The sequence below is a fragment of the Sphaerulina musiva genome (genome assembly GCF_000320565.1).
Source record: "Sphaerulina musiva SO2202 unplaced genomic scaffold SEPMUscaffold_2, whole genome shotgun sequence".
Classification (NCBI taxonomy): Eukaryota; Fungi; Ascomycota; class Dothideomycetes; order Mycosphaerellales; family Mycosphaerellaceae; genus Sphaerulina; species Sphaerulina musiva.
The window spans coordinates 2,014,070-2,039,987 of record NW_016017384.1 but is presented as its reverse complement, the minus strand read 5'-3'; the positions used below and the strand labels follow the sequence as shown (position 1 = coordinate 2,039,987).

Genomic DNA, 25,918 nt, shown 5'->3' with positions numbered 1-25,918 from the left:
AGAGGTCATGAATGAAAAGACGGAAGACAAGGAGAGAAAAATAAGTTCAAACACCCTGGTATCTTCCCAGCCTAAGCTTCCAACGCCATTTATCCAGGCCAATACCACGAAATGGCTCACAATGCATCCCAGAACAGGTTGGCATCGACTCGGCCACCATCGATATCCACAACATGGACATCTCCTCGCTCAGCGTTACAGATGACAGCCTTATTGAAGTCTCCACTGGTTTCATCTCTTCTCGCATCAATTCCTAAACTGCGATAAAATTGCAACTTCAGCACAATTTCATCTTCCGCGCCGTCAGCTTTCCGCCCGCCTTCGACCCCTTCCCTCTCCAGCGTGTTCAACTGCTGCCTCAACGCTGCAAGCTCTCCGCGCAGCCTCTCACTCTCAATCTCCGCATCGCTGACGCCTTTTGCAATTCTGAACTTCTCCGTGTCCATCTTCAGCATATTCTGTGCGTGTTGCCCTGCATCGTGGCGTTCCAAATCGTAGGAGTGTGCCGAGTTGACTTTGTTTAGTTTTCGCGACAGAGAGGAGAGGATTGAAGTCTGGTTGTCGAGTCGTAGGGCGCGCGCCTGGTGCAGAGCATGGAGGGACTCGTGAACGCGCGTGAGCGAGTCCTTGTCGGGTGTGATGTGGAATTTGTTGGTGGCTTCTGCCATGAGCTGGAACGTGTTAGATCGGGCATGGCGGTATGCAGCTGGTGGATCGTACCTCAACGGGGTCCTCATCGAATAGTACCATGGCTGCGATGTTGTGATGCTGTAGTTCTTCTGCTGCGTTCGTTCTTAGAGTCGATGGCTCGTGTTGTTGACATTGGCGCGTCACTCCATAAACAAAGCCCGGCCCTCAGCAACGACATTTTAAGGTTGAGTCTAGTGAAATTAGGCGAAAACCCTGAGTTCCAGGGATGACGTTCGCATGTGATAGCTACCCTACATGGAGTTGGCAGGCAACAACACGATTGTCTGATCACCAACAACTCATCGACTATCTGTAAGAGGAACCCTCTCGACTCGACAAATCACCGGAATAGTCCATATCGCGGTCGCCATGCCGGAACACTTGCCATGTACGTCCACCGACGTCACAATATGCTCTGCCACAGCGACACTGCTGACTTGATGATGTTCCCAGACGCTGCCGATGCGGAGAGGTATGGTCACATCCGCCCGCAAAGCTCTGGTGTATACTGACTACAGCGAAGCCCTCTCAAACCTGCCGAGCTACAGGTCCTCCGCTCGCAATACGAAAAGGAAGGCGAATACGTCTCCCTGCAGACGAAATTCAACTATGCCTGGGGCCTCATAAAGTCATCTGCGCGCCCGGAACAACAGGAGGGTGTACGTCTTCTATCAGAGATATTCAGAGCTTCACCCGATCGAAGACGAGAATGCCTCTACTACCTCGCTTTGGGGAACTATAAGCTTGGGAATTATGCCGAGGCGAAGCGGTACAACGATTCGCTCATGGAGATTGAGCCAGGGAACCTGCAGAGCCAGAGTCTGAGCCAGCTGATTGAGGATAAAGTCAATAAGGAGGGACTGGTGGGGGTTGCGATTGTGGGTGGACTGGCTGTTGCGGCAGGAGTGGTTGGAGGACTGCTCTTCCGCGGCGCGCAAAGAAAGAGATGATAAGCTGCGGCAGGCGGTCGCAAGACAAAGTCGGAACTTTGTGTATGGCCCAGAAATTGTGGTGGGCGTTGAAGCGTTTGGCGTTGGGTAAGATCAGATATCTCTACTGATGAGTGTGTACACAAAAGCAGGCACTGCACCTCTCAGACTCTTCTTTTGTGGGACCTGCTCTCTCAGGTCACTGGTCTATCTGGCGTATGCTACTATCCAGCCACCTGACCTTGCCGACCTAAATGCATACACGCCACTTGTCACGAGTCTGGACTTTGAGTAATTTCAGCTCAAAGACCATCCAGCCCTGTCTTTTGTCGGTCGTCCTGATCGAAGTTCTCCATCGACATCCACTTCTGCAATGCCTCCTTTACAATCGGCCACTCGGAGTGTTGCTTTCGGGCCAGCTGGGAATTTCAGCTACCCTTAGCTTCGGTACGACCTGGAAGAAATGCTACGATCAACGTGTGCGTACATGCTACGGACCTTCAGATCAGAAGAGTGCAATGGGAGACGAGACTAGTGCATGCTGTCCTCTCGTATATGTCAAGCTCGGGAGCACCCGCCGATCGACATTCAGTGCTTTACGTCTTTTTGCATATCTTGCTGCCATATTGTTCCCATCATCACGATACTTGCGCACACATGCAGATGTTCTAGTTAACAAGTGCAGCAAGTGCCTCACACGGGGTCATTCCAGCATGTATATATGCCAAGGCAGACACGTCTATCATTTCTGGGAACTCGTCTTCTTTGTCTTGCGCAATCTACCTCCGAGTGAATGATGTGGTGATGGCGACGGGTGAGCTCGCCCGCGGGCGATGTCAGGGGCAGGGGTCGGCGTTGGCGCCGGCGGAGAGGCTCAAATTCTGATCTACCTAGACTCTAATAAGCGCCGGGGTGAAACAAGCTACCTCCGTAGGGTGACGTGCCAGACGCCAGTCCTGCCAGATGGGTCGAAATCACGCTTGTGCTTGTGACAGGCTGAAGTGTCCACGCCAAGGATGTTTGCACATGGAGAAGCGACACCGATAACAACAACTTAACAGGTTCTCTTGTTGCATTGCATCATGCCATAGACACCAACTGACCGACAAGCCTCCGTGGCAAACACACTCCTTCCTCATCAAGCAGCGCAAACAGCCGCGCCTGCGTCGATCGTCTCGCTCTCCGGTCGCCCTTGCCGGAGCACACCACCACCACCACCGTCACTGTCACCACCATCACCACCACCACCACGTCCACCTCCGCTCTCCGCGAATTGCCTCAGTCACCTCTCTCCCTCCCTCGCTCGCTGGCCGAGTCGAAATTTCCGCGCGCTTGACGCCTTCCACCTCCACCTCCACCTACGCACCTACGCACCCACGCTACGAACCTACGATCCACATATGCTGGCCAAGGTAGCTAGCACCGCATACGCATACGCAGCGATCATCTAGCACAAGCATGTCCAACTGCACTGATGCGTCCGGCCTGGACCTCTTCATATGCGGTGGCGGAGCCGCTACCAACAGCGAAGGCCTCACCGTCAGCACTCTCTATGCCTCGATTATCGGCTCCCTCGCTGGCTTCGGCGCTCAGTTGCTCGTCTTCGCCCTGCTACGCCTACGGCTGGAACGCATCTATCGTCCGAGATCATACCTCGTACCAGAGAAGGACCGAGTGCCTGCACCACCGCAAGGCTTGATCGGCTGGCTGTACCCCGTCCTTCGCACCAGCAACATCACCATCATCAAGAAGTGCGGTCTTGATGCCTACTTCTTCCTGCGCTTTCTGCGCATGCAGGTGAAGATATTCTTTCCTGCTGCCCTAATCATCTTACCTGTGCTTTTGGCTGTCAACGCGACCAGCAGTGGTGGACAAGATGGACTGGATCGACTTTCCATTTCCAACGTCTCATCGGGGCAGGGCTTCCGCCTTTGGGCCCACACGTTTCTGGCATGTTTCTTCCTTCTGTGGGCATTCTACCACGTCCTGACCGAGCTTCGGGGCTATGTTCGAGTTCGACAGGCACAGCTCACCAGTCCGCAGCACCGTCTGCGAGCATCTGCGACCACTGTGCTAGTGAGTGGCATTCCAAGCAAATGGCTCACCCACGCAGCCTTGTCGGGCCTCTTCGATGTTTATCCAGGCGGGATCCGCAACATATGGATCAATCGTAACTACGACGCTCTCGCGGCCAAGATCGATGACCGGAGGAAGCTCGCTCGCAGCCTGGAAGACGCCGAGACGGTGCTCATCAAGAATTGTCGTTCTGCACACCTGAAGAGCGAGAAGAAGAAGGCCAAGGAGGCGGGTACAAAGCGCAAAACCAGTCAGGAGAAGAAGCAAGACCGAGCTGATGAAGATGCGGTCGCAAACCGCACGGCAGAGGGGGCGGGTTTCAGCGCTGGCGAAACACATGAGGTACCTAAGGCTGTTGAACAGGCTGTCGAGGAAGACAACGACACCCACCACCAGGCTGAACGCAAGGATAACCGTGCTGAGGCGACAGTGCATTCAGAACAACGGGTGAGTGCTGCAATACTTTACGTAATTCTTGCATTTCCATGTTCGCCAGTCACATCGTCCTAAAATTTGTGCGGTCAAAATGACTAACTTCTGTAGCCTAATAGCATTGATGGCACTCGCGACTCGCATGTCAGCGACGAGACGACTTTGGCACGACCATCCGGCGGCTCAAGACCGCCACAGAATGAGTTCGAGGTCGAAACGCCTCACGAGCATCGAAGAGGTGTATCACTGAAGTTGCCTACCGACATCTTCAAGAATAACGACAAATCTTTCAGCTTTCCCTCACCGCAGCCTGCCGTCGAGGAGGGCGACGAGTATCCATTGCGGAAGGCTGACACGCAGCAGAAAGAGTCCGAGTCCAAGCCCAAGAAGACATGGTTGCAGAAATTGGCATTCTGGAAACCTGAGATTGAGCCTTTCACAGACTATGCAGAAGCATACACCAAAGAGTGGGATCAGGACCAGGATGAGGAACCTTACTGGCGCCGCTACCTCGAGGATAAGGACCGCGAGACCATGCGCCTACCACTTTTTAGCCTTTCGTGGTGGCCGAGTATTCCTTTAGTCGGCAAGAAAGTTGACCGCATCTATCACCTTCGACGTGAGCTAGCACGCTTGAATCTGGAGATTGAAGATGACCAGAATCACCCGGAGCGGTTCCCTTTGATGAACTCGGCATTTATCCAGTTCAACCACCAAATCGCTGCACACATGTGCTGTCAGTCGCTCAGTCACCACGTTCCGCAACAGATGACTCCAAGACTCGTTGAGATCAGTCCCGAGGACGTGATATGGGAGAACATGTCGATCAATTGGTGGTCCAGACCGATTCGATCAGGTGAGTCGTGCCGTCTGTTCTCTGTAGCTATTTCAGTCGGAGATCTGCGGATTTGCTTGTCGTCGGGCTAACAGAATCATCAGGCATCGTCTTCTTGTTATGTGTCGTTTTAATCCTCCTCTATGCTCCCCTGGTCGCTTTCACCTCGTTGCTGAATCGGGTATCGGACCTCGTTATCAGATTCCCTTGGATGGCATGGCTCAACAGGGCGCCCCAGGCAGTCATTGCGATCATTCAGGGTGTACTGCCTCCAGCGATACTGAGTTTGATACTCGTGCTTGTCCCAATAATATTCAGGTTCTTCGTTCATCACCAGGGCGTTCCGACTGGCAACAATAAGGAGTTGGGTGTGCAGTCGTGGGTGTTTATATTTCTGTTCATACAGGTATTCTTGGTTGCCACCATTTCCGGAGGTATGTCTTTCGCCACGGCAATGGTTCTGCCTTTTTGGGGAAAAAGCTCCCGGTCATATTGCTCGAGCTGACTTGCCACACATGTAGGCCTGTATCAACTCGCCGCCGCACTCGCCGAGAACCCCGCCAGTATTGTGACAACCATTTCGAGCTCGCTGCCGAAGGCCTCGACCTACTTCTTCTCCTACCTAATAGTTCAAGCCTTCTCGAATTCTGCTAGTGCCCTAATTCAGATCGGCCCTCTTCTAGGATGGTAAGGTCCCATAGCGACTAGGCACATGGCTGTCTCATAGCGTCTGATCCCAGGGTCTCCAGCTAATCTCGCGACAGGTTTATTCTGGCACCCCTCTTCGATTCGACAGCACGACAGAAGTGGCGCAGACAGACCACACTTAATAAGGTACAGTGGGGCTCGTTCTTCCCTCAGTTTGCCAACTTTGCTGTCATAGGCATGATTTACTCTGTGATCGCTCCCCTGATCATGGTGTTTTCGAGCCTGATGTTCGGGCTATTCTGGATTGTCTACCGATACAACGTCCTCTTCGTGTATCAATTCCGACACGATACTGGCGGGCTACTCTTCCCACGTGCCATCTACCACATGTTCATTGGATTCTACTTCATGGAGCTCTGCCTTATTGGTCTCTTCTTCACCTCACACAATGAGGACGGGTCACTCTGCTACCCACAAGCGATAGTGATGATTATTGCTCTAGTGTTTACTGTCTTGTTCCAGTATATGGTAAACAAGAGCTTCCAGCCCCTCTTCCAGTACCTGCCGATCACGCTAGAAGACGAAGCCGTGTTGCGCGACGAGGCCTTCGCACGAGCACAAGCAAGCAAGTTTGCGCCACTCACTCAAGGCGACCGTTCCCCTGTGCAGGAGGAAAGACATGACACACCGGAACACGTTGAAAGTCAAAAGCATGAGGGCGCCAGTGAGAATGAGAAGCCTGAGGCTCTCGCTCACGAGACCAAGAGTGATAGAAGGGCAATTTGGAAGACACCAGCCTGGGGTAAGGCCGCTCCAGAAGCCGTCGCTCGACTCCGCTACCTGGCAGATGGCAAGCAGACTGAGAGCATGAAGAAGCATCACGATGTAGAAGGACAACAGCACACTGTGGGAGATGTACTTTATGGCGATTTTGCGGACGAGATCGAGGACTTGAGCCCTGAAGACCGCGACCTTCTGGTTCGGTATGCGTTCCAGCATAGCGCACTCCGAGAGAGACGGCCGGTCGTTTGGATCCCACGAGACACACTGGGTGTCAGCGACGACGAGATTAAGAGAGCCAAAAAGATGTCGACAGTAACCGTGAACGGGAAAGAAGTGACCACCATCTGGATGAGTAACGAAGGTTCTGCAATAGATGGAAAAGGACGAGTGATGTTCCGCAAGAGCCCACCTGACTTTAGCAATGTCGATTTGGTGGCGCTATAGCACTCAAGCATCCGCCCATAGTTATATACCCTGCATACATGAAGCGTTATAGCGGTGATGTAATGAATTTCTCCTTTTTGACCAGATGGAGCCGCAAATCAATCGAATCTTTGCCAATGCTGCATCTGCTGATGCACCACGAGTAGCAGCCAGCCACGTCTATAGCTTCACCTCTCCCTCGAAGCCCTCGACATGCATGAAATTGGCTCGCAGTGCAGTGATACTGGTCTCTCCCTCCTTCACGGCCCAGCCATCGGAGCCAGGCCCGCTCTTCAACACACTCTCATAGACATCCGCGAATCTCGGAGCCCACTTGAAATGCCTGTGCTTCCATTTGCTCTCCGGCGCCTTGCTGACATTTTCTTCACTTACTCCCGCCGCTTCTTGACTTCTCAACTTCGCTTCCTCCGAAGCCGGATCGTCCACACCTTCATCAGAAGTCAGTTCCTGAAAACACGCACCTTGATTCCACTCATTCTGCAACACCTTCGTCCATCGCACGGGAGCCTCCGAACATCCCTTCTTCACAGGCACATTCACCGAATACAATTGCGCCGGACCCCAGCTCGCTTTCTGGTAGAGATACTCGGCAACACGAACACTATGTCTGCACGACTCGGCGACAATCACGGGATCATTGAGGCGATCTGTAAATGCAAAGGAGAGCGCGATGGCTTTATATCCGCAATGAGAAGCTTCCAATGCGGCGCCCAACGTCCCCGACGAAAGCGCAAACACCGCCGAGGTATTTCTTCCGTAGTTGGGCCCCGAAATCACCAAGTCGATGGGTCCGCGGTCCGACGTGAAAAAATGCGAGAGTCCGATCTGGGCACAGCCTGCCGGGGTGCCGTTGATGAGAACCCAAGGATGACTGCCATCGTCGTGAGAGGATGATGAGCTGCGGGCATCCGAAGTTGACGCATTCACGTGTTCGTGTGGCACTTGAGAGGGGGGCCAGTAGTAGGTCGCTCGCACGTCCTGTCCTACGATGTGGGCTTTGCCTATCCAGCTGCGTTGGGAATCGGGAACGATGACTGAGACGGTGTGGCCGGCTGCCTCGAGGGCTTTGACGAAAGGGAGAATATAGGGGGATGATGTCGTTGAGGGAGGACCGTCGTCGTTGGTCACCTGGTGGATGAGATATGGTTGGAACTGGCGCTTTTTGCAATTGCTTCCTACAGTTTGAAGTACTACATGTACTTACGAGGATATGCATATTTGTCTTATTAGCTGCGAGTTTCTTGGGCGTTAGGTTATGGTATCGAGGAGTAGTGGCAGGTCTATCCGAACAAAGCTCGCAGAAATTAGAGAATGTTTCTAGTCTTTCTGGGAAACAAGCGAGATCGGCAGGAAAGGAAGGAAAGTGGAGGCAGGCGGCAAGGGTCAGCAGGCTCGAGTCGAGGTCAAATGATTAAATCAAACTTCCAAGCTTCTCTCTACCTATTTTCTCCCGATTGGCAATACATGCACCTAAAATCTCTATGATTGCACCGCTGCCAGTAATACCTCCTAGTATGCCAGCCATACACGACACGCGTTATGCTCCGTACTGCTATTGCACTTGCTTGCTGCCTTCCCTGACCGACCTATTTCTATGACTTCAGACCACAATTATTGCGAAGATCCTCCCGAGATGGTAATCACTTGTCCGTTGACCCAGCCGCCATCGTCAGAAGACAGGAAAGCCACCACTCTCGCAACATCCTCAGGCGTCGCACACCTCTTGAGCGGGCAATGCTCGGCCATGAGGCTCTCAATCTTGTCCGCCGGCCAGTCTGGCGTACCACCTGGGATATCTATACGTCTGGATTAGCACAAATCATGATCACAGACTTCTACCGAAGAGCAAATAACTCACAATGCCATGCGTTTTGCGTGAACATATCCGACTTGATACCACCGGGGGCCACACCGTTGACTGTGATGCCTCTGACACCAAAGTCGGTGGCAAATCCCTTGATCATGCCGATCACTGCCATCTTCGAAGCATTGTAAAGAACGTGGTCCTTAACACCAAGCAACCCAGCAGCGATCGAGCTCATCAAGATCAAACGACCGTTGTCTTCCAGGTGCTTGTACGCGGCCTGACCCACAAAGAATTGGGCTCGCGCATTGAGGTTGAAGACATAGTCGTACTTCTCTTCAGTGATGGCCTCCGTCTTGTCCCAAGACTCTGTTCCGCTGTTGCTCATCACGATATTGACCTTGCCAAAGTGATTCTTAGTTTCCTGAAAGAGACGCTCGATCTCGGACACCTTGCTGACATCCGCCTGGATGCTGATGGCCTTGGCTCCTGTACCACACTCTTCAATGATCTTCACGACTTCTTCTGCAGACGACTTGCTGGTGGCATAGTTGATCACGACACTGCAGCCACGTTTGCCGAGCTCGATGGCGCATCCTCGACCGATACCACGGCCAGCACCAGTGACGATGGCGACTTTGCCGTGCAGGGATGCGGATTGAACCAGGACGGGCTGCTGGTCAGAAGACATTGTGGAAGTTGTTGAGAGGAAGGAGGCTGCACAGTGACTATTAGCACAAGATCTAGCGTAATCTGGGAGGGCGAAGAAGCACCTGCGAAAGGCGAGCTAGCGGGCTGAGGCTGTGAAGTTCAAGCTGTGGAAAGGATGTCAATGGAGAAAGAACAGGAATAAAAGCAGAGGGCTGTCCTCTTCATCTTCACAGCACTCCTCGAACTCATATCAATCATCGTGCAACACATGAAACAGATCCGGCACCGAATAAGACTTCCGGGAGTCTGGTGGGGATCCGGGAATCGACGGTTCTCCATGCAGGTGAACAATTGCTGGCCTCATTATTATTGGCGATGCACCCATGGTACCTACTTAGTAGTGTAGACGAAGCATTTCTGCACTGGTATTCGCCGAGCCATCTTCTAGTTCGGAGAAGTCGAGGGTACCTGCAGGAACCCAACACGTTCCGCTGCAGCTTCGAAGTTCGCGCTGACGAAGATCCGAATGGCGAGTTATTGTGGGGTCTTCGCTCGATGGATGATCCCTCGCTATACTTCCCGCTAAAAATGGATGAAGCAGAGCGATAGAGCCATCATTGGGGTTCCGTCTCGGCGAACCGACCCTGCGTCAACTGGGACGCTGCTGGCTCACGAAACAGAGAAGAGAGGGAAGCGTTATTTCAGATGCTTTGCATACCATGCCATGCTACCCCACCCCGTCGTTGTCCGATGGTGACAGTCGGGTGGTATAGCCATGCTTCCGTGCCTCTCTATGCTTTGACCATCTTGGCCTTCAACGCTCCATCGCTATTGGAGCTCCTGCGCTCCTCCCTCCCTGTATTATTACCACCTCAAAAGCTTCAACGAGCCGAGTACTAGTCTAAATCTACCTAACGCCGCCGTCGCTGCCGCTGTCGCTGCCGCTGCCCGTGGTGGAAGAAAAGGAGGATGGAACAACATACCGCAAAAGGAAAGCTCAATCAATCTGCATAAACCCGGACAAGTCGAAGGTGAGTCGGTTCGTTTCGTCGTCCATATCGTCTCAATCGTTGGATAAGCAACCACCCATGCGCCATTGTAAGAAAGACCTCGCCTCAAGGTCTGGAGTGCTCAGGTATCAAACAGCCAAAAGGTCCGTTGAGTCCGCAGCGAGTGTAAAGTCGCCACTGCAAGAGAACTGAGAGCATTGTTAGCAAGACTACTACTACCAGCCGCGAGCTGACTTACAGTGAATAGACACCTGCCATTGCCACGCCATGACGCGACTACTGCTGCTGCCAACTGGGGTCCTGTGCGCCCAGAGTAGCAAAGCTGCTTGTCACTGGTTTGAAGAATGGCAAAACGAAGCCTTTGAGAATTTCCCCACGCACGAAAGTGGAGGCACGCTTATACCGCTTGTCGGTGTACTTGTCGTAGACGGCGCTGTGGTGCTTTTGAGCGTCCTGGCAGCACTCCAGCATGGCCCACAGAAGTTTGTGAAGTTGGCGAAAGGTGTAGTTGGAGTAGTAGACGTGAGCCTTGCTCCAGTCACCCTTGCGCAGCATGAGGCGAGCCATGCAGTGAGCCCCAGCTGCGAGGAAGCTGGGCTTGCACCCAACAAACCGCTCGTCCATGATGGTGACCTCCAGGAAGTACTTGGCCAAAGTACGCGTCTCAAGATCGTAGTCATCAGCTTTGCTGATGCGGCGGAGGAAGCTCATTGGTCCTGGCCATCCCAGCTCGAACTGCAGCATGCTGAGCATGAACCGTTCGGCCTTGAGAAGCTCGTCGGCAGTGTAGCCATTGTCCACCATGTAAATGATTTCGGAGATGGTGGGGCAGTTAACCTCTTCGTACTTCGCGGCAACAAAAATGGCGGTGGCACCGACGAGTTGCAACTTGCCCAAGGAGACGACCTTACAGGACAAGAAGCGATCGATGTAGTTGATCGTGAGAAACAGTGTTTCCGGCAGCAAGTTGAAGCGCTGGTGAACCTGGACGACCCAATCTATGAGAACGCCGCGCATCGACCATTGGATCTCAGCTTGCATCTCCATGTAGAATGGGTTGGGGGACATGCGCGCCTCCATCTCACGCATGTAGTCGAAAATTTCGTCGCCATACTCGGCAACCATGGAGGTGTCCCACTGCTCGTCTTCGATGTCCTCTGCAGTGCGCGTAACGTCGACATGGTTCTTGGCCTCAGCGATCTCGGCAGCAGCCTTCTGGTTATTCGAAGGATTGAAGATGGTAGTCACTTCGCCGGTGGTAGGATCGCACATGCCAAAGGACTTCGCAGTCATGTAGTCCTGGTCCTCATCGTCGTACTCATCGTACTGCTCAGTGACTGGAGTAGAGTTGCTGTAGGCAGTTTGATGTGGCTGAGTCTGCAGATATACTTGTTGCTGAGGCATGACAGTTGGTACGACGGACTGAACGTGTTGCCGAAGACCAATTGCAGAGTCACGATCGCGAAGCGCACCGGCCTCTGTGGCGTGCATGTCCTGCTGCTGCACGGCATATGTATGTGACCGAGCAGCTGCGTCGGCATGGGCAGCAGGAAGGTGTGATGAGTCGCTGGACATTCTCGTGTCCAACTCGGGCAGTGTGGCTGGCACGGCGACGTCCTTCAACACCTTGGTGCTCTTCTTGGGCGCTATCTTCCTCTGCAACGGCTCCTCCGACCCAGACGACTTCGTCGTGCCCGGAGCAGGAGCCGCCATCTGCATGTTACTGCTCTTCTGCCCGAGCGGCCGCACCGCTGGACGCTGCATCGGAGCGGCGACGGCTTGCTCTTCCACGTATTTCAGCTTACCAGGCGATGTCTTGCCAATTTCCGAATCGTCCTTGTGCACCAACTTCGAGTTAGGGTTCGACTCGCCAAGGATGTGCTTTTTGAGGTTGATGTTGGACGCCGATTTGGTTCGTTGGTGCAGCGTCTTGCCGGGCAGGCCAGTCGGTTGTGATGGATGCATGTTCTCGTCGTTGAGGCGCACCGCGCGCGAGGCGGGACGCTGAGGCTGTGATCGCAGTGTCAGTGGGTGAGATGTCATTTGGAGGAGCAGCAGCGAGCAATTGCGCCCGTGAGCTGGAATCTGTGCCATTTCAGGCTCGCCTTGGCCGCTTGTGATGCGTGCAGATGGGCGAGGCAGAAGATGGTGCAGTATACACAGACGGAGAGGCAGTTTTGTCATTGGGTGTGCTGAAGTGCCATGAAGTGACTGTCTTACCTTCGCGTCCATTGCCGTGTCGGTGGTGATTGGCGCGTGTCGCTTGCAATGGTGTGACTCGGTCACGAGGGTGCTGAGCGGAACTGAGGTCGTCGTGCTGCGGGCAGGCGTGATGTGGTGAAGTGCCAGTAGTGAAGTCGCGTACAGGAATTGGTTGTCGTCGTTCCCGATGCGAATCTGCAAGCTACCGGCGAAGTCGAGATGCAGGTACCAACATCTGCAGTCGGCGACGCGAGCGTGCGTGCAGGTTGTCCAGAAGCCGGTCGGCGCGCTGGGTGTATGGCTATGGCTGCTCGATGTCGCTGCTGAAGTAAGGTATGCGTGGTGAAATGCACACAACTCCTCCTGCCAGACTGCGAGTGCTCCAGACGAGCAGCAGATCGTCTAGAAGGTCAGGTAGCTAGCTGTTTTGATAGTAAACAAGCCCGCAAGGAAGGAGCTAGTTTGCACGCTAGTCCGTAAAGGGCCCTACACCGGATGTACCCAGCAACGGCGCAACGTCACAACCCGGCGCTGGCAGGACTCAGAACGCGGGACTCACCACCAGCGTGCAGTCCGACAATGTGCTTCAACATCCGCAATACCGCACTTACACGCCCATACCTACCGTCAAAATGATTGCTCACTATGCGCGACAACGGCTGTCTGGTCATAACCCCATGCGCCGGCCCGCCGACCGCATACCATGGGTCTGCGCTCTGTTGCCTTGACGCGCTCCCTGATCCATCCCGGAAACGCGCTCTTGAGCGAACACACGTGCCGGCGTCAGCCAAACACTTTCCCACCACATCGACTTGCAGTTGTTCCTACACCACTGCCTGGGCCCGTCGCGACATTGACAACCGTGCGGTGTGTGCGCGCGCGCGCGGTCTTAGTGCGTGATGCGCTGTCGGTCGGTCGGCATCGTGCATCGAGAGCCTGTCGCCGTGACTGGGAGCGGACAGTTTCAAACTCCACAGCTTTCGGCGAACGGAGCGGCACAAACTGACATCGCAAATCGAGCTGGCGAGGCTAGGATGGAGACCCCTCAAGAGAGGCCACCTACCCAAGGTTGAAAAGCACTCGGGCTACTGCAATACTTATCGTGCCGTCTTCGGCGGACACTCAGGACGCAATATGCGCCAGCTGAGCGTTAGCGCTACCTCCTACGAGTGCTCATGCGCACAAGGGTGGATGCAAGATGCACATCGTCCTTGTGTGACCAATGCGCGGCAACGCCATCAAGACAGCGGGGAGGCATTTCTCTATTTTCGCAGTCTTTGCACGTTTCCCTAGCACGATTCGACTTGAGCAAAGTCGAATTGAGAATGCGGTGTGGCAGGGCGACAAGATGCCACCCTGCTGACAACCAGGTCGGAAAAAGCACGACTACTGTATGCATCCAGCCAAACCACGGAACGCTCGGCTTTCTCGCCTAGTCCCATCGCTGCTTGCAAAGCTGCCACACCGTTGTCTCTCGTCAGGTCGCTCATGAGATCGAATGAAGCACCCATACTCTTTGCTCTTGTACTGAATATTCTTAAGCAGATACAGCGGCGCTGCCGTGTGCGCAGTATGCCAACCGATCTGCACCGTTTATGAGCTGTGATTGGAGCGCGAAGTAGTCCTTCGGCCCTTGACGTGCGCATTTGGCACTTTGGCACTCTGGCGTATCTCGCTGGCCTGGAGTATGCAGCTAATAATGTTGAGCTCTGAATTGGCGCTGTTGCGCTCCAGCCGGTGGCATGACAAACTGATCTCTCAGTCGTTCTGTGCCGAACGACTGGATTTGGGCCGATGCCGTGCCATACTTTCCAAATTCAAATGTGGTGGATGGCGGCTACAGAGGTCAGTTCAAAGGCGCACACCACTACATGTATATCGTCGTCGGCCTATCCTGTACGCGATCATCTTTTGCAGAATAGAGCAATGTAGTGTCCAAAAGTGTCAGGTTGCGCAGTATTGAGCAGAACTAGATAGAGTAGTGGGAGCACGGGCTGGCCAGGTCAAGTGGAGGGCAGGGCATACATCAGTGCAGTAGTCAGTCCCCACTCACCACCTTTGCGTCCTTCTTCACAACCCACAACCACGTCGACATCTTTAACCCGACCTGCGTGGGCTGTCGGGGTTGGCAGTGGCTGTCCTATCTTGCGCGCTTGCTCATGTGCATTGCATACGCAGAGACAGCCTTCTTCCATCCTTCTCCCCAGCGCCTCTCGCCCGCTGCGCCGATACCTCGACTGGCGACGACAAGGTTGACGACCTGAGTTGAAAACACCCATCAAGCACCCATCAGTCGGCTGCTCATACGCATCGAGGACTCAGGTGAGTGCCAGACTGCTCATTTCCGACTACTGATGACCCCAATATCACAACCTTCGCTGCTGTCGGCCTAGATCGTCTGCTCATCAGCCAGACCGCTCGCCCATCCCTTTGCAGCCTCCACATGCCTACACGTACTCTAACATGCCCTCGAGTCGCTGCCTCACTGGCAACATTATGAGAGCACACTGACGAAAGAGAATACCAGCAGGACCCGCCTCTCCACGACACATCGTCGCCGCTCCCCGACCTTCCCACTCCCATTGCGCCAGCGACGGCGAGGTCGGCGCGTTCCAGCAACACAGCGCATATAAGGTCCTAACACGTCCTTCATACATCAGTATATCTTATCAGAGTGCAAGGAGGCTCATAAACAAGACTATGGACCTGGGACGAATGTTGTCCAATGGTGACCAAGAAACTGCTGGAGCAGGCGACATGAGGAGGCAAACTCATCACCATTCAACTCGGAATGGCGCATCAGGTTCAGAACCACACCACGATACAAGAGCACACGCTGGGAATACACAGCGCTCTTTGCGAGGTCAGCATGGCTCCACCGCCTCGCCTGGTCACACTCATGGGTCACCTGCAAAGAAGGACCAGAAGCATGTTGTCTTCAGGCTCATAGACCAGAAAGACCCTCGCATTCAAGCTAGACTACCCATGCGCGTTATGATCTCGCCACATGATACCACGGAATCGATCATTACCACCGTCAAGAACTTCTACGGCCTATACGAGTATGGCGTCAGCTTCGAGAACGAGGAAGGCATCAGCATCATTGCAGCATGCGATAATTTTGACAACGACATGGTGGTTTACGTTAGGACAGTCGGACCCCCTCCTGCTGTCATCAGCGACCACGTGAGAGACTCGGCCAGCCCCAAGAAGCTGACCCTCGGCGCACCATTCGAGATGCGCCCGCCAACACACAGCAACGGACACTCGCCCTCTAGGTCTGCTGCTCGATCTGCAGGAGTTCGTAGCGTGTCTCCTCACTCAGAGCTCGGCCGACGCAGTACCTCGGTTGCTCCTGGCGGTAAGCCAAAAATGCATAGAACGAAAAGTAAAGGTCATAGCCAAATGGGCGACAACGACGGGTACAGCAGCGGGGACAACGATAATGGCTCAGTCGCCAGCTCGAGGCGCTCCAAGGCAGAGGAGATCAAAGCCGATATCACGGTTGATAACATCGTGGAGGGAGGTCGCAGGAAGCGAGCATTCGAGAGCTCGGTAAGGACGATATCCGCACTATGGGAACATGCAACTGACTTGCTTAGGAACTGCCTCTCTTCGTTCCCCCACAGGTACCTATGAGTACCTCTATATCGTCTATCTCACCTCAGCGTCGCTCAGGTCCACACCTGGCGTCCCCGTACGCATATTCCAATCAGCAGACATTTTCGTACCAGCAGCCTCTGCCTTCACCTCAAAGTTATAGCAATGGCTTTGGCAACATGCAGCCGCCGTTCCCGACAAATCCATATCAGAATGGTTACCAACCACCCAGCAGACAGCTGCGTGGGAATCGCCTCAGCGGTGCAAGCTCGAACCGCAATTCGAATGGCGTCCTGCCCACCCCAGACCCTACGATTGGCAGTGTCATATCCGATGAGGATGTTGCTCTGCAGCTGATGAGACTCGGCGATCCGACTGCCTTCTCTCATGGCAGAACCTCGACCTCCACTATCGATGATGCACTTAGTGGAAAAGCAGACGTGGCCTCGTCTGATGAGGGCAGTGAAGACGACGGCCAGGAGGAGTCGGGTAAAGAGGAGGATGAGGAGGAGGATTTGAAGCTGCCCACGGTGCCAGCATTCCCCAGGGAAGAGATGGGACCTGCCAGAAAGAAGCAGCGCGTGTTGAACGAACTGCCAAGCGACGGGACAAGTGGTGAAGAATACGAAGACCAGCGTGATGGCAACTTTGGCAGCGATGGCATGGACATTGACGGACAACGAAAGTCGATCAAGACCAAAAGCAAAACTCGTAAGGAAGGCTCCATGTTGATGGGACGGGTGAGCAAGCCTCGCCAACTGTCCATGTCTTCAAAGACGAAGAAGCCCTGTGCAGGCAGCATCAAGGTGCCAATGTCGCCGGCGTCCTTGACCTCGCAGACGCAGTCGCGAAAGGCGTCTGTTGCATCCACCATCAATTTTCAGCACCAGCTTGGGGTTGATGAAGAAGACTTGTCTTCCAAACCTCGCTGCCAGCGGTGCCGCAAGAGCAAGAAAGGTTGCGACCGTCAACGTCCGTGTGGTCGTTGCAAGGATGCTGGAATCGGAGCTGACGGCTGCGTCAGCGAAGATGAAGGAAATGGTCGCAAGGGCCGGTACGGGCGCCATATGGGTGTCACTATCAAGAAGGGTGAGAGCGAGAATGCTATCGACGACTTGTCGCCGCCGCCACATCATACGCACGGCTTGAAGAGCACTTTCCTCGCTCCCGCTGCTCCCAACGGGGACAAGAAGCGCAAGCGGTAGCACCCAAGTTACATCGACGCACCGCGACCACCGTTACCACGACTAAACAGAGCGCTTCAAGCCGCCTCCGATCATGGGTCTTCATACATCAAAACCATAACCAAAAAAGTGCGGGTACTGGATTAAAGGCGCTCTTTACGGGTGGAAGGCATGCTGTTAATGATGGTATGATTTTCATATGTCGTCTGAGCTTTTGGCGATAGGAACTAGATTGGCCTTCACCGGCAGCGAAGGAGGCAGCCCGAGGATGGCACTGCAGAATGGTACGAGTTCCATACTAGACAAGCTCGCAAAAGCTCGAAGACCAGAGAATGAATAGAGATTGATACAGTGGGATTAGGAGGATAAAGGATCACCTAGTTTCTGGTGTCGGTGAATGAGTTCATCATCTGCTGGTTATTTTGTCCGAGTGCGAATTTCAACCTATCACCAATGCCAGTCCCAGTCCCACGTGTCATGCTCCTAGTGTCTGGCTGAACCCGCCTGCGTTTCGTGCCTGAACCTGACAGACTGATCCAATGTTCCGTTATAACATACCTACCTCGTAATAACATCCATGGATGCCCCACGTCTTGACCGCGGACGCAGTTTGAAAACCTACTAAGTAACCTAAAAGCGCATGGGTCTTGGTGCACTTCGAACATCATTCCATCCCTTTCTACCTAGGTATTTCCACTTCCATTTCAACTTATATACCATATCCATATCCATATCCAGAGCTGCCAATACCAGCTGGGAGATTCCGCCGTAGTCACATGGATCTCTGATGCCTCGAAGGATTGCATTAGCTCCTCGTGGTGGCAAAGCCCACAGGTCGAGCAAGTTGCAGTTGCGTTCAAAATAACCGAGGACAGTAGCGGCAGGCTTTGGCAAGTGAGGGACTTTCAAGTTGTCGACCGTGCCAAAGGCAGTCTGCGGTGCGTACACTATCATTGCTTCACATCCATTCGGATCTCCTATTACTGGCCAAGATGGGATCTATACAGGAGCGCATAGCAGCACTGAAGCTCCAGAACGCCGGTGGCGACATTCCTGTTCGACAACCACAAAATCATCAAACGACAAATGGCAAGGGCTCAGACAATCAAAAACCAAGACCACCTCCACCGCCGAGGCCGCCTCTTCCCTCAAGGACTTCATCAACGCAGTCCTCACAGGCGCCAGGTCCACTTCCAAGGGCCCCGTCTGGCCCATCACCGGCTCTGCCTCCACGACGCCCCTCAGAGACTCCTTCTCAGCCTGGTTATGCTCAAAACAGGCGGGGAAGTACCGAATCTACGAGCTCGGTGACCACATCAAGATCAGCCGGTGGTGAGCTCTTCAAGATTCGAGCATCTGAGTTCGATCCCTCGAGCCTTCCTGCTCTGCCCCCAAAGCGTACAGCTGAGGAGAGGGAAGCTGCCGACAAGAAATATAATGGGCCTCGGCCATTGCGGCATACTAAATCTACACCTCGTGTGGCGCAAGTGCAACAGGGCACTACGCCGCCAGCAGTGCCAGTGAGACAGACCGTCATCCAGCCTCCCCTTCCAGTAGGAAACAATCGAGTGACGGATGGATCCAAAGCTGTTGAGCCCCCTGTGATTAAATCGCAGCCTCCACCTCGTCCTGCTAAAGGGCCGCCACCTCCACTGCCGACCAGATCAGCTACCCAGCAAGTAGTGCCCCAAAGGTCAGAATCGACATCACTCTCCGTGAGAGCAGAGGCTCTTCCAGCGCCTAAAGCACGAACCTCAGCGCTATCTTGGGGCTTCAATAACGAAACGAGCAATTCGGCCCCAGCATCCGCGTCGAGAAATGATGCCGTCGCGCCCGCCAGCGGAGTTCCGCCACCGATACCAGCAAGCACGAAGCCGAATCTGGCAGCATTGCTGGCGACAAAGCCAAAGCCAAACGTTGCACCTTCGTCAAGCTCCCTCCCGGGCTCGCCAGCTGGCGCAGTAACAATCACGTCTTACGCACATTTCTCACAGATATTGTCGTCACATCGAATCGTCATGAGTGACTTCTGGGCACCATGGTGTGGACCATGTCGTGAGTTTGCGCCAGATTATGAACGTCTAGCGAAAGAGTACTCTCGTCCAGGGCAGATCGCATTCATTAAAATCAACACCGACGATAACAAGGACATTGCGCAGGCGTACAAGATTGAATGCTGGCCAACCTTGATCGTGTTTGAAGATGGGGTGGAAGTTGAGAAGTCTCTCGGATCCAATGAATACTGGCTCAAAGAGCTGCTGGAGAAGCTTGCTAGAAAGTCAGGGTTCGATCTCTCAGCCCGCGTGGCTGCGCTGGACCCGTCGCCCACGGCCCCGACGAACTCATGCTTGCACTGCCGTGACTTCACTGGTCCCGATTCGCATGCGGCACGTTTTCCACGACAGTCGATCCCTTCGCACGACGTTGGCTGGCTAGCTCAACAGCTCACGGCCCCCTTCACTTCACTTACCGACAAAGCCCGAAGCATATTCACGTGGCTGCATCATAACATCGCGTACAATACGCAGGCGTTCTTCAGCAACAATGTGCAGGGCTCTACACCACAGAGCACGATTCAATCGGGTCTCGCTGTGTGCGAAGGATATGCTGGATTGTTCACTGCTCTTGCAGTCAAGGCCGGTATGGAATCCTTCGTGATCTCTGGTGCGAGTAAAGGGTTTGGCTACCGCCCTCTGACGCCCGGTCAGCCGATACCGCCATACCAGTCTGATCATGCGTGGAACGTGGTGAAAATTGATGGCGGCGAATGGAAATTGATTGACTCGTGCTGGGGAGCTGGAAATGTGAAAGAGACGCAGGAGTATGAGAAGAGTTTCAAGCCCGATTGGTTCCAGATGTCCAACAATATATTTGGCCTCTCACACTATCCTGAACGCAGGGATCAGCAGTATCGCGAGGATGGCACAGCTCTCTCGTGGGAAGAATACTCGATGGCCCACAAGGATGGCACTGGCGCGACCATGTTTGACAGCGGCACAGAAGAAGGCATATCCAAAACCTCTATGCGCCCATCTGAGAGCAAGATTGACCTTTCACAACAAGGACCCACTGTGCGCTTCTCCTTTCAGAAAATCTGTCCGCATTGGGACCCGATTCGGAACGGGAAAGGACCTCCGTATCTGTTTGTTCTGCTGATTGATGCACAAGAGAAGAATTCCGATCGGAACCTGCCACCGTTGCAGACAAACGGATCGGTGTGGTGGGCGGATGTACCGAGGGAACACCTTGGTCGTTCGGGCCAGAAAATCATGTTAATAGCCCTCACGTCGTTTGGTGGCCGCGACGGCCGAGGATTGACGTTACAGGAGTACCAGCGGGGGAAAGGAAGATGTGGGTGGGCTTCGTCTGGCATTGCTACGTGGGAAATCGCGTAGGCTCACGGCATGTTCGGCTGGATTCTGGAAGTGGGAGTCAATCCGCAAATTCTCGATGGATAACATGCATGTGACCTGAGTGTGTGTGTGAGAGAGAGAGGCCGGACCTCACAGATGATAGCGTTTTGTCATCTCTGCATGTTTCTCTGATTCTCTTGCTTCTCGCAGTTCATTTGTACCATGTCCTGACGATTTTAGCGTTCGTCCCGCTCCTCAGCTCCCGTGTTCTACCCGTCTCTTTGCTTCTTGCTACGCCAAAGTCTTTATATGGTACACCCCTCGCGCGTGGTGGCCATGTTGACCGGCTGAGTGACCTTCTGCTTCTTCGCCTCGGGAGGGCATTGTGCCCATGCAGAGGTGTCCAGAGTGATTTCGTATATTCTGCGCATCACCATCTGCGAGCTCATGACTGTTGCGGTGATATGAGAACCACCGAGTCTCCTCTCACGAACTAGCACCAAGAGAATGGATGTATTAGCGCGAGTGCTCGTATATCCATCCGGAGGGAGAAGGCCACATTGGCACGCGCGCCTTCATGTGTTCGTCTCATTATTGCCGGCTCCCTGCTTCCTCGAACTCACCAGCATTTCCGACTGCTTCTTCACCGCGCGCACATTATCCTCATCTTCGTCGTCCCACACATATACCGTCTCGGTCACATCCCCGAGCACCAAATTGCAGTGGCTGTCGTATGCCTGGAACCATCTTCCATATCAGTATTCGTCGTCCTGTTTCGTTGTTTATGCGTGTGAAAGGTGGATGGATGGATGGATGGATGGGCAGTCTCACGTGCAATCTCCCGGCGAGCTCGCGATCGCCGCGCAGCTTCACAAATACGGTCTCGTTGAGGGATAGTCGCACTAGATCGAGGGGCTCGCTGACGGGGTTGTCGCCATTTTCGGGGGAATCGGCCATTGTAGGGAGTGAGAGTGGTGGAGTGAGTGAGTGAGTGAGTGAGTGAGTGAGTGATGATGTCGACTGGTGAAGCTCGCGTGGTCAGGTACGTACATGTACCTGATTTCCAAGTTGTCTGCCCCAGGCAAGGCTGTAAAGCACGTGCACACGTGAACGGAACTGGGCCCGGTTGCCGGGATTAGACTTCCGCCTATCGGGCGCTGTCCCTTGCGGGGTAATCCTCCTTCAAAGCTCCTAGGAGGTACTTCATGTTGTAGTGGCACGGAAGAACGCGGTCGATTAGCAGACCGGATACTACTGATCAATATTACCCAGCTAGGTATTTTTCCTCCTCGCCTCGGGCCTGCACTACGGAGAAGCGGACGTAAGGAATATTCAGGTAGCTTATGTACCTGTATCTCACAAAGTGGGCAACGTTAGTGTCGCCCAGCCTACGATCTCTCTTTTGCCAGGAGCGCACTCTTCTTGCCCTCCCTTCTGCTAAAGATACAGATTAGTCATATCAGGTACATTGAGTGAGGTGTGATGGAAATACAAGCCAAGACACGTTCGTTCCGTCAACCGTCGTTCCCTCGGGCTGTCCTGTTTCAGACACCCCTGCGGGACTCAACTCTAATGATTAAGCTCTAGCCAAGCATTTGCAAGCTCCACTACGGCGCAGCTGTGTTGGTGCACCTTCCTTCTGTTTACAGACTTCTTTCCACGCTCCAGATTCCAACAACTTCCACCCTCTCCTCTCGTCTCGCGCTCATGACACGCCCAAAATCGCCCTCGCTGCTCGCCATTCTCCCTTGCGCTCAGAGGTAGTCCGCCAATCCACCGTCACCGTCACCGTCACCGCCACCGTCACCGTGTGTCGCCCGCGAGAGCCCGCAACTCTCGGGCCAACCCACCGCACGCACCTAAGGCCGGCTATCCTTGGGTTCAGCGTGCGAACCGGTTCTCCCACGCTTTCCCATCCCTCCCACCCATATTCAGGTCCTCTGAGCAGACTATCACTACGACTATCTTGTATGGGATTCCCCCATCTCTGGGCCTGGCATCATGACTACCGTCCGTGATTTCGACGGGTCAAACCAGGCGCCCACGCCTACGATGCTGCCGTCTCCTCGCCCGGTCTTCCCTCCTCCCGCAGCATCGCCTCGCAGTCCCGGAAGCCCCATGTCTAGGAGACGACGAAGTGGTGCAAGCGTTGCCTCTGCACGGTCGATGCCGGCGTCCGTCAATACCTTGGATGCCCGGCACCGGAAACCTTCTCGGTCGAATACAATAACCGCCTACCACGAGTCAGAGCACATTCACGAGCATGAGCACTTCCAACCAGGCGCCGAACCAGGAGTGGACACGTCGGCCGAAGATGACAAGATTCCGCCACATCTCATGAAGCTGAAGAACAGTTGCGACATCAACATTATCGATTTCAGCGATGAAAATGTCTCGCATCTCAAGTGCGACAATGACAGCTTGGAGAAGGCCCTGGATGCAGATCGGGGCGATCAATTTACCTGTAGATGGATCTCGGTCAATGGCCTCTCATGGGACGTCATTCGACAACTGGGCAACAAGTACAACTTGCATCGGCTAGCCATCGAGGACTTGATCCATACCAAAACTCGCACCAAAGTGGATTGGTATTCCGACCACGCGTATGTCGTTCTGACCTTAGCTAAATTGGTCAGGATGCACCAACATCGCGGAGACAAAAGCAAGTGCAGTTGCACAGCGGGGAACGACTCGGACGACAGTGATGACAGTATGGATGAAAAGCTCGAAAAGCACACGCAAAGGAGACAGAGCATATTGCGCACCTGGCTGGACTGGTTGCGACCGCAGAAACAGAGCGGACTGCCGACATATCTGGATCGTAACCACGACGGGAACATGGACGAGTTTGTCAGCGCCCACAGCGGAGTATCGAGTGATGCCCCCGTCAGAGACATTAGGACCTTGCACCGCTACGAAAGCGCTCAAATACCAGAGCACACCGCGTGGATGGAACAGCACAGTGCACTGTCACAAGATGACCTCGCCGTCAGCGTAGAGCAAGTCTCGATCTTCTTAATGGGAGACAACAGCGTGATTTCCTTCTTCGAGCACTCGGCAGACGATATCGAAGCACCTATCCTGGAGCGCCTTCACAGCAAGGAAACGATCCTTAGACGAAGCTGCGATGCGTCCTTGCTAAGTCAGGCTATTATTGATGCGATTGTGGATCTAGCTATCCCGGTCAAAGATGCATACAACAAAGCAAGAAAAGAACTGCAAATCGATGCCATGACCAACCCGAACGTTCGCACTTCACGTGCGCTCCATATCTTCGGCGAAGAAATTGATATGCTTCAGAACCTATTCAAGCCGGTTGTGCACTTGGTGAACTCTCTACGTGATCACAGTTCAGAACCACCACCAGCCACTCCTACCAACGCGCTGCCTACGGACACTGCACCAGATGTGCCAGATCTGAAGCCGAATGTACAGAAGCATCAGGATCTGACCAAGCGAAATCGAGATGGGGCTCCACAAGCAACACGAATGCTGTCAGAACTTATTAAGAAGAGGCCACTGAGGCGCACTACCAACTCGACGAGCATCACCATCACGCCGCTCGCACATACTTACTTGTACGTCTCTTCTCGGCTCGACTCACCTTGCAGCTCGCGAACTGACCCTTTTCCGTAGTGGCGATGTGCTCGACCACTGTATCACCTTGATCCAAGCATTCGAGCAAATGGATGCCAGCGCCAACAACATTTCGACGCTCATCTTCAATACCGTCGGTGCCAAGACGAACAACTTCATGATGATTCTCGCCGTTGTGACGGTATTCTTCGCACCTTTGACCTTTATTTCGGGTTATTTTGGCATGAATTTCGCCTCTGGCGCAGGTCTTGCGCATCCTTTTGCCTTTTTCTGGGTCGTGGCGATCCCCAGCCTGGTTGCGTTCATGTTTTTGGTGTTTGGTTTCATGTTATGGGACCAAGTCGGAGCCTGGTTTACGAGTCGTGGCATCAAATCTCGACTGAGCACTCGACGTCGGTCCAGTCGACGATAGTGATATCAGCTCCCGATTTGCTGTACAGCCGACTACCCTTATTGTATAGCCATTGTGTGATACCTAGAACTTTACAGTATAGACGACGAACAATAACAACAACAACAACAACAGAGGATGAAAGGAGGTGGACGACAGTACAGTCAGCAATACACTATTATTCTCAAAAAGATGACGGGAGTTTTGGCACTTTTCTTCTGTACATACAAAAGTCACGTCTGCCAAGCCGAACGAACATATTCGCCATGGGTGAACAGACAGACGTTGGTCACTAGGCAGGTGGTACCTTACTAGCTAGGTATGCAGATCGACTCCAGATTCATCCCAGACCTCGTTCCCTTCCGCAAACGTAACATCGTCGTCAAAGTCGCCATTAACGAAATTGGCCTCGTAGCCCTGCGCCTTCCTCACGACAGGCTGGGAAATCTTCTTCATGCGATCACTATTCTTCTCCTGGAGCTCCACTCGCGCAAGCTTGGTGTAGAATGCTCGCACCTTGTCGTGTGCTTGCACCTTCCGGGCATCGAACCGCTGCACGCACAGCCCGTCCATCCTAGTGGCACGACTGAGCGCCACATACGCTTGTCCTTTCTCAAATACTCGTCCTAGGTCCACCTTCACGCGATCGAGTGTCTGACCTTGCGCTTTGTGTATCGAGAGTGCCCAAGCAAGAATCAGTGGGATTTGAGAACGAGAAGCTTGCACCTCCCCGTTGGGTAGTTCGATTTTCCACGTCTCCGGTTCGCACAGCAGGTCGCGCCAAGTACCATCCGCAACAGGGAAGCGGATCAGTGGCCACTTGCGGGAGGTGGTAATCCCCTGCATCATCTGCCGTGCGTCGATTGGTGCGCTGTCTCCGCTGTCATTCTGCACAGTTCCGCCAGGCGACTGTGAGAAAGCAGTCTCGATGTTGTTATTGTTATAGCTGTCAAACTGTCGCTCATCCATGAAACCGATCACGCGCCCAAGAGAACCATTGACCAGTTGTTCGTCGATGTTCTTGATCAACATGACTTGTGCGCCTTTTTTCAGAGTGATGGTTTCTGGTGCCAGACAATTCGAAAGAAGCCTGTCACGCTGTCCCTTGTCCTGGATAGATCCGCCATCACGCGCCGGAAACGTGAATAATTCTCCCTGCAAACGACCTAGTCGATCAGTGTTGGCCCTATCGACTTCCTGGCGAGTTGGAAATAGTTCCGTGGCATCGAGTGAATCTTCAAAAGTGAGTGGTCGCGAGAGCTTCTTGAAGGCTTCGATTGAGGTCTGTG

General features: G+C 53.8%; 11 protein-coding genes across 11 annotated transcripts; 5 read left to right on the top strand and 6 right to left on the bottom strand.

The window, feature by feature from the left end:
* Positions 1-66: 66 nt before the first annotated feature.
* Positions 67-819, bottom strand: SEPMUDRAFT_131256 (Spc24-domain-containing protein). Its single transcript, XM_016902407.1, has 2 exons — positions 721-819; positions 67-671 (listed from the first exon to the last, which is right to left on the bottom strand). The coding sequence occupies exons 1-2, from the start codon at positions 748-750 to the stop codon at positions 117-119; spliced, it is 585 nt and encodes a 194-aa protein (XP_016763725.1). The 5' UTR covers positions 751-819; the 3' UTR covers positions 67-116.
* Positions 820-976: 157 nt separating this feature from the next.
* SEPMUDRAFT_147439 (putative mitochondrial fission protein Tbfis1p) lies at positions 977-1,785 on the top strand. The gene is made up of 3 exons (XM_016904300.1): positions 977-1,078; positions 1,144-1,162; positions 1,214-1,785. Exons 1-3 carry the CDS (start codon positions 1,060-1,062, stop codon positions 1,638-1,640), a joined length of 465 nt encoding a protein of 154 aa, XP_016763724.1. The 5' UTR covers positions 977-1,059; the 3' UTR covers positions 1,641-1,785.
* A 1,119-nt stretch (positions 1,786-2,904) lies between these two features.
* On the top strand, positions 2,905-7,894 carry SEPMUDRAFT_147438 (DUF221-domain-containing protein). The gene is made up of 5 exons (XM_016904299.1): positions 2,905-4,142; positions 4,239-4,983; positions 5,067-5,396; positions 5,484-5,649; positions 5,727-7,894. Exons 1-5 carry the CDS (start codon positions 3,078-3,080, stop codon positions 6,835-6,837), a joined length of 3,417 nt encoding a protein of 1,138 aa, XP_016763723.1. The 5' UTR covers positions 2,905-3,077; the 3' UTR covers positions 6,838-7,894.
* Positions 6,997-8,053, bottom strand: SEPMUDRAFT_114689 (sure-like protein; the record flags this gene model as incomplete). Its single annotated transcript, XM_016901107.1, has 2 exons — positions 6,997-7,965; positions 8,042-8,053. The coding sequence occupies 2 exons, from the start codon at positions 8,051-8,053 to the stop codon at positions 6,997-6,999; spliced, it is 981 nt and encodes a 326-aa protein (XP_016763722.1).
* Positions 8,054-8,236: 183 nt separating this feature from the next.
* Positions 8,237-9,496, bottom strand: SEPMUDRAFT_147437 (1,3,6,8-tetra-HN reductase). Its single transcript, XM_016904298.1, has 3 exons — positions 9,415-9,496; positions 8,696-9,358; positions 8,237-8,633 (listed from the first exon to the last, which is right to left on the bottom strand). Exons 2-3 carry the CDS (start codon positions 9,330-9,332, stop codon positions 8,449-8,451), a joined length of 822 nt encoding a protein of 273 aa, XP_016763721.1. The 5' UTR covers positions 9,333-9,358; positions 9,415-9,496; the 3' UTR covers positions 8,237-8,448.
* Positions 9,497-9,729: 233 nt separating this feature from the next.
* On the bottom strand, positions 9,730-12,944 carry SEPMUDRAFT_147436 (Cyclin_N-domain-containing protein). Its single transcript, XM_016904297.1, has 3 exons — positions 12,523-12,944; positions 10,541-12,312; positions 9,730-10,490 (listed from the first exon to the last, which is right to left on the bottom strand). The coding sequence occupies exons 1-2, from the start codon at positions 12,532-12,534 to the stop codon at positions 10,579-10,581; spliced, it is 1,746 nt and encodes a 581-aa protein (XP_016763720.1). The 5' UTR covers positions 12,535-12,944; the 3' UTR covers positions 9,730-10,490; positions 10,541-10,578.
* A 1,665-nt stretch (positions 12,945-14,609) lies between these two features.
* On the top strand, positions 14,610-17,727 carry SEPMUDRAFT_60609 (uncharacterized protein). Its single transcript, XM_016909532.1, has 3 exons — positions 14,610-14,826; positions 15,032-16,059; positions 16,107-17,727. The coding sequence occupies exons 2-3, from the start codon at positions 15,205-15,207 to the stop codon at positions 17,307-17,309; spliced, it is 2,058 nt and encodes a 685-aa protein (XP_016763719.1). The 5' UTR covers positions 14,610-14,826; positions 15,032-15,204; the 3' UTR covers positions 17,310-17,727.
* Positions 17,728-17,918: 191 nt separating this feature from the next.
* SEPMUDRAFT_114685 (uncharacterized protein) lies at positions 17,919-18,242 on the bottom strand (the record flags this gene model as incomplete). The annotated part of the gene is made up of 1 exon (XM_016901106.1): positions 17,919-18,242. The coding sequence occupies one exon, from the start codon at positions 18,240-18,242 to the stop codon at positions 17,919-17,921; it is 324 nt and encodes a 107-aa protein (XP_016763718.1).
* Positions 18,243-18,421: 179 nt separating this feature from the next.
* On the top strand, positions 18,422-20,677 carry SEPMUDRAFT_11981 (uncharacterized protein; the record flags this gene model as incomplete). Its single annotated transcript, XM_016901545.1, has 3 exons — positions 18,422-18,856; positions 18,965-19,204; positions 19,568-20,677. Coding segments are annotated over 3 exons (1,785 nt in total), but the record flags the coding sequence as incomplete, so codon positions are not given.
* A 409-nt stretch (positions 20,678-21,086) lies between these two features.
* On the bottom strand, positions 21,087-21,598 carry SEPMUDRAFT_38768 (Sm-like ribonucleo protein; the record flags this gene model as incomplete). The annotated part of the gene is made up of 3 exons (XM_016908719.1): positions 21,087-21,134; positions 21,265-21,378; positions 21,473-21,598. 3 exons carry the CDS (start codon positions 21,596-21,598, stop codon positions 21,087-21,089), a joined length of 288 nt encoding a protein of 95 aa, XP_016763716.1.
* An 848-nt stretch (positions 21,599-22,446) lies between these two features.
* On the top strand, positions 22,447-24,823 carry SEPMUDRAFT_147434 (uncharacterized protein). Its single transcript, XM_016904296.1, has 2 exons — positions 22,447-24,219; positions 24,278-24,823. Exons 1-2 carry the CDS (start codon positions 22,643-22,645, stop codon positions 24,648-24,650), a joined length of 1,950 nt encoding a protein of 649 aa, XP_016763715.1. The 5' UTR covers positions 22,447-22,642; the 3' UTR covers positions 24,651-24,823.
* The last annotated feature ends 1,095 nt before the right edge of the window (positions 24,824-25,918 follow it).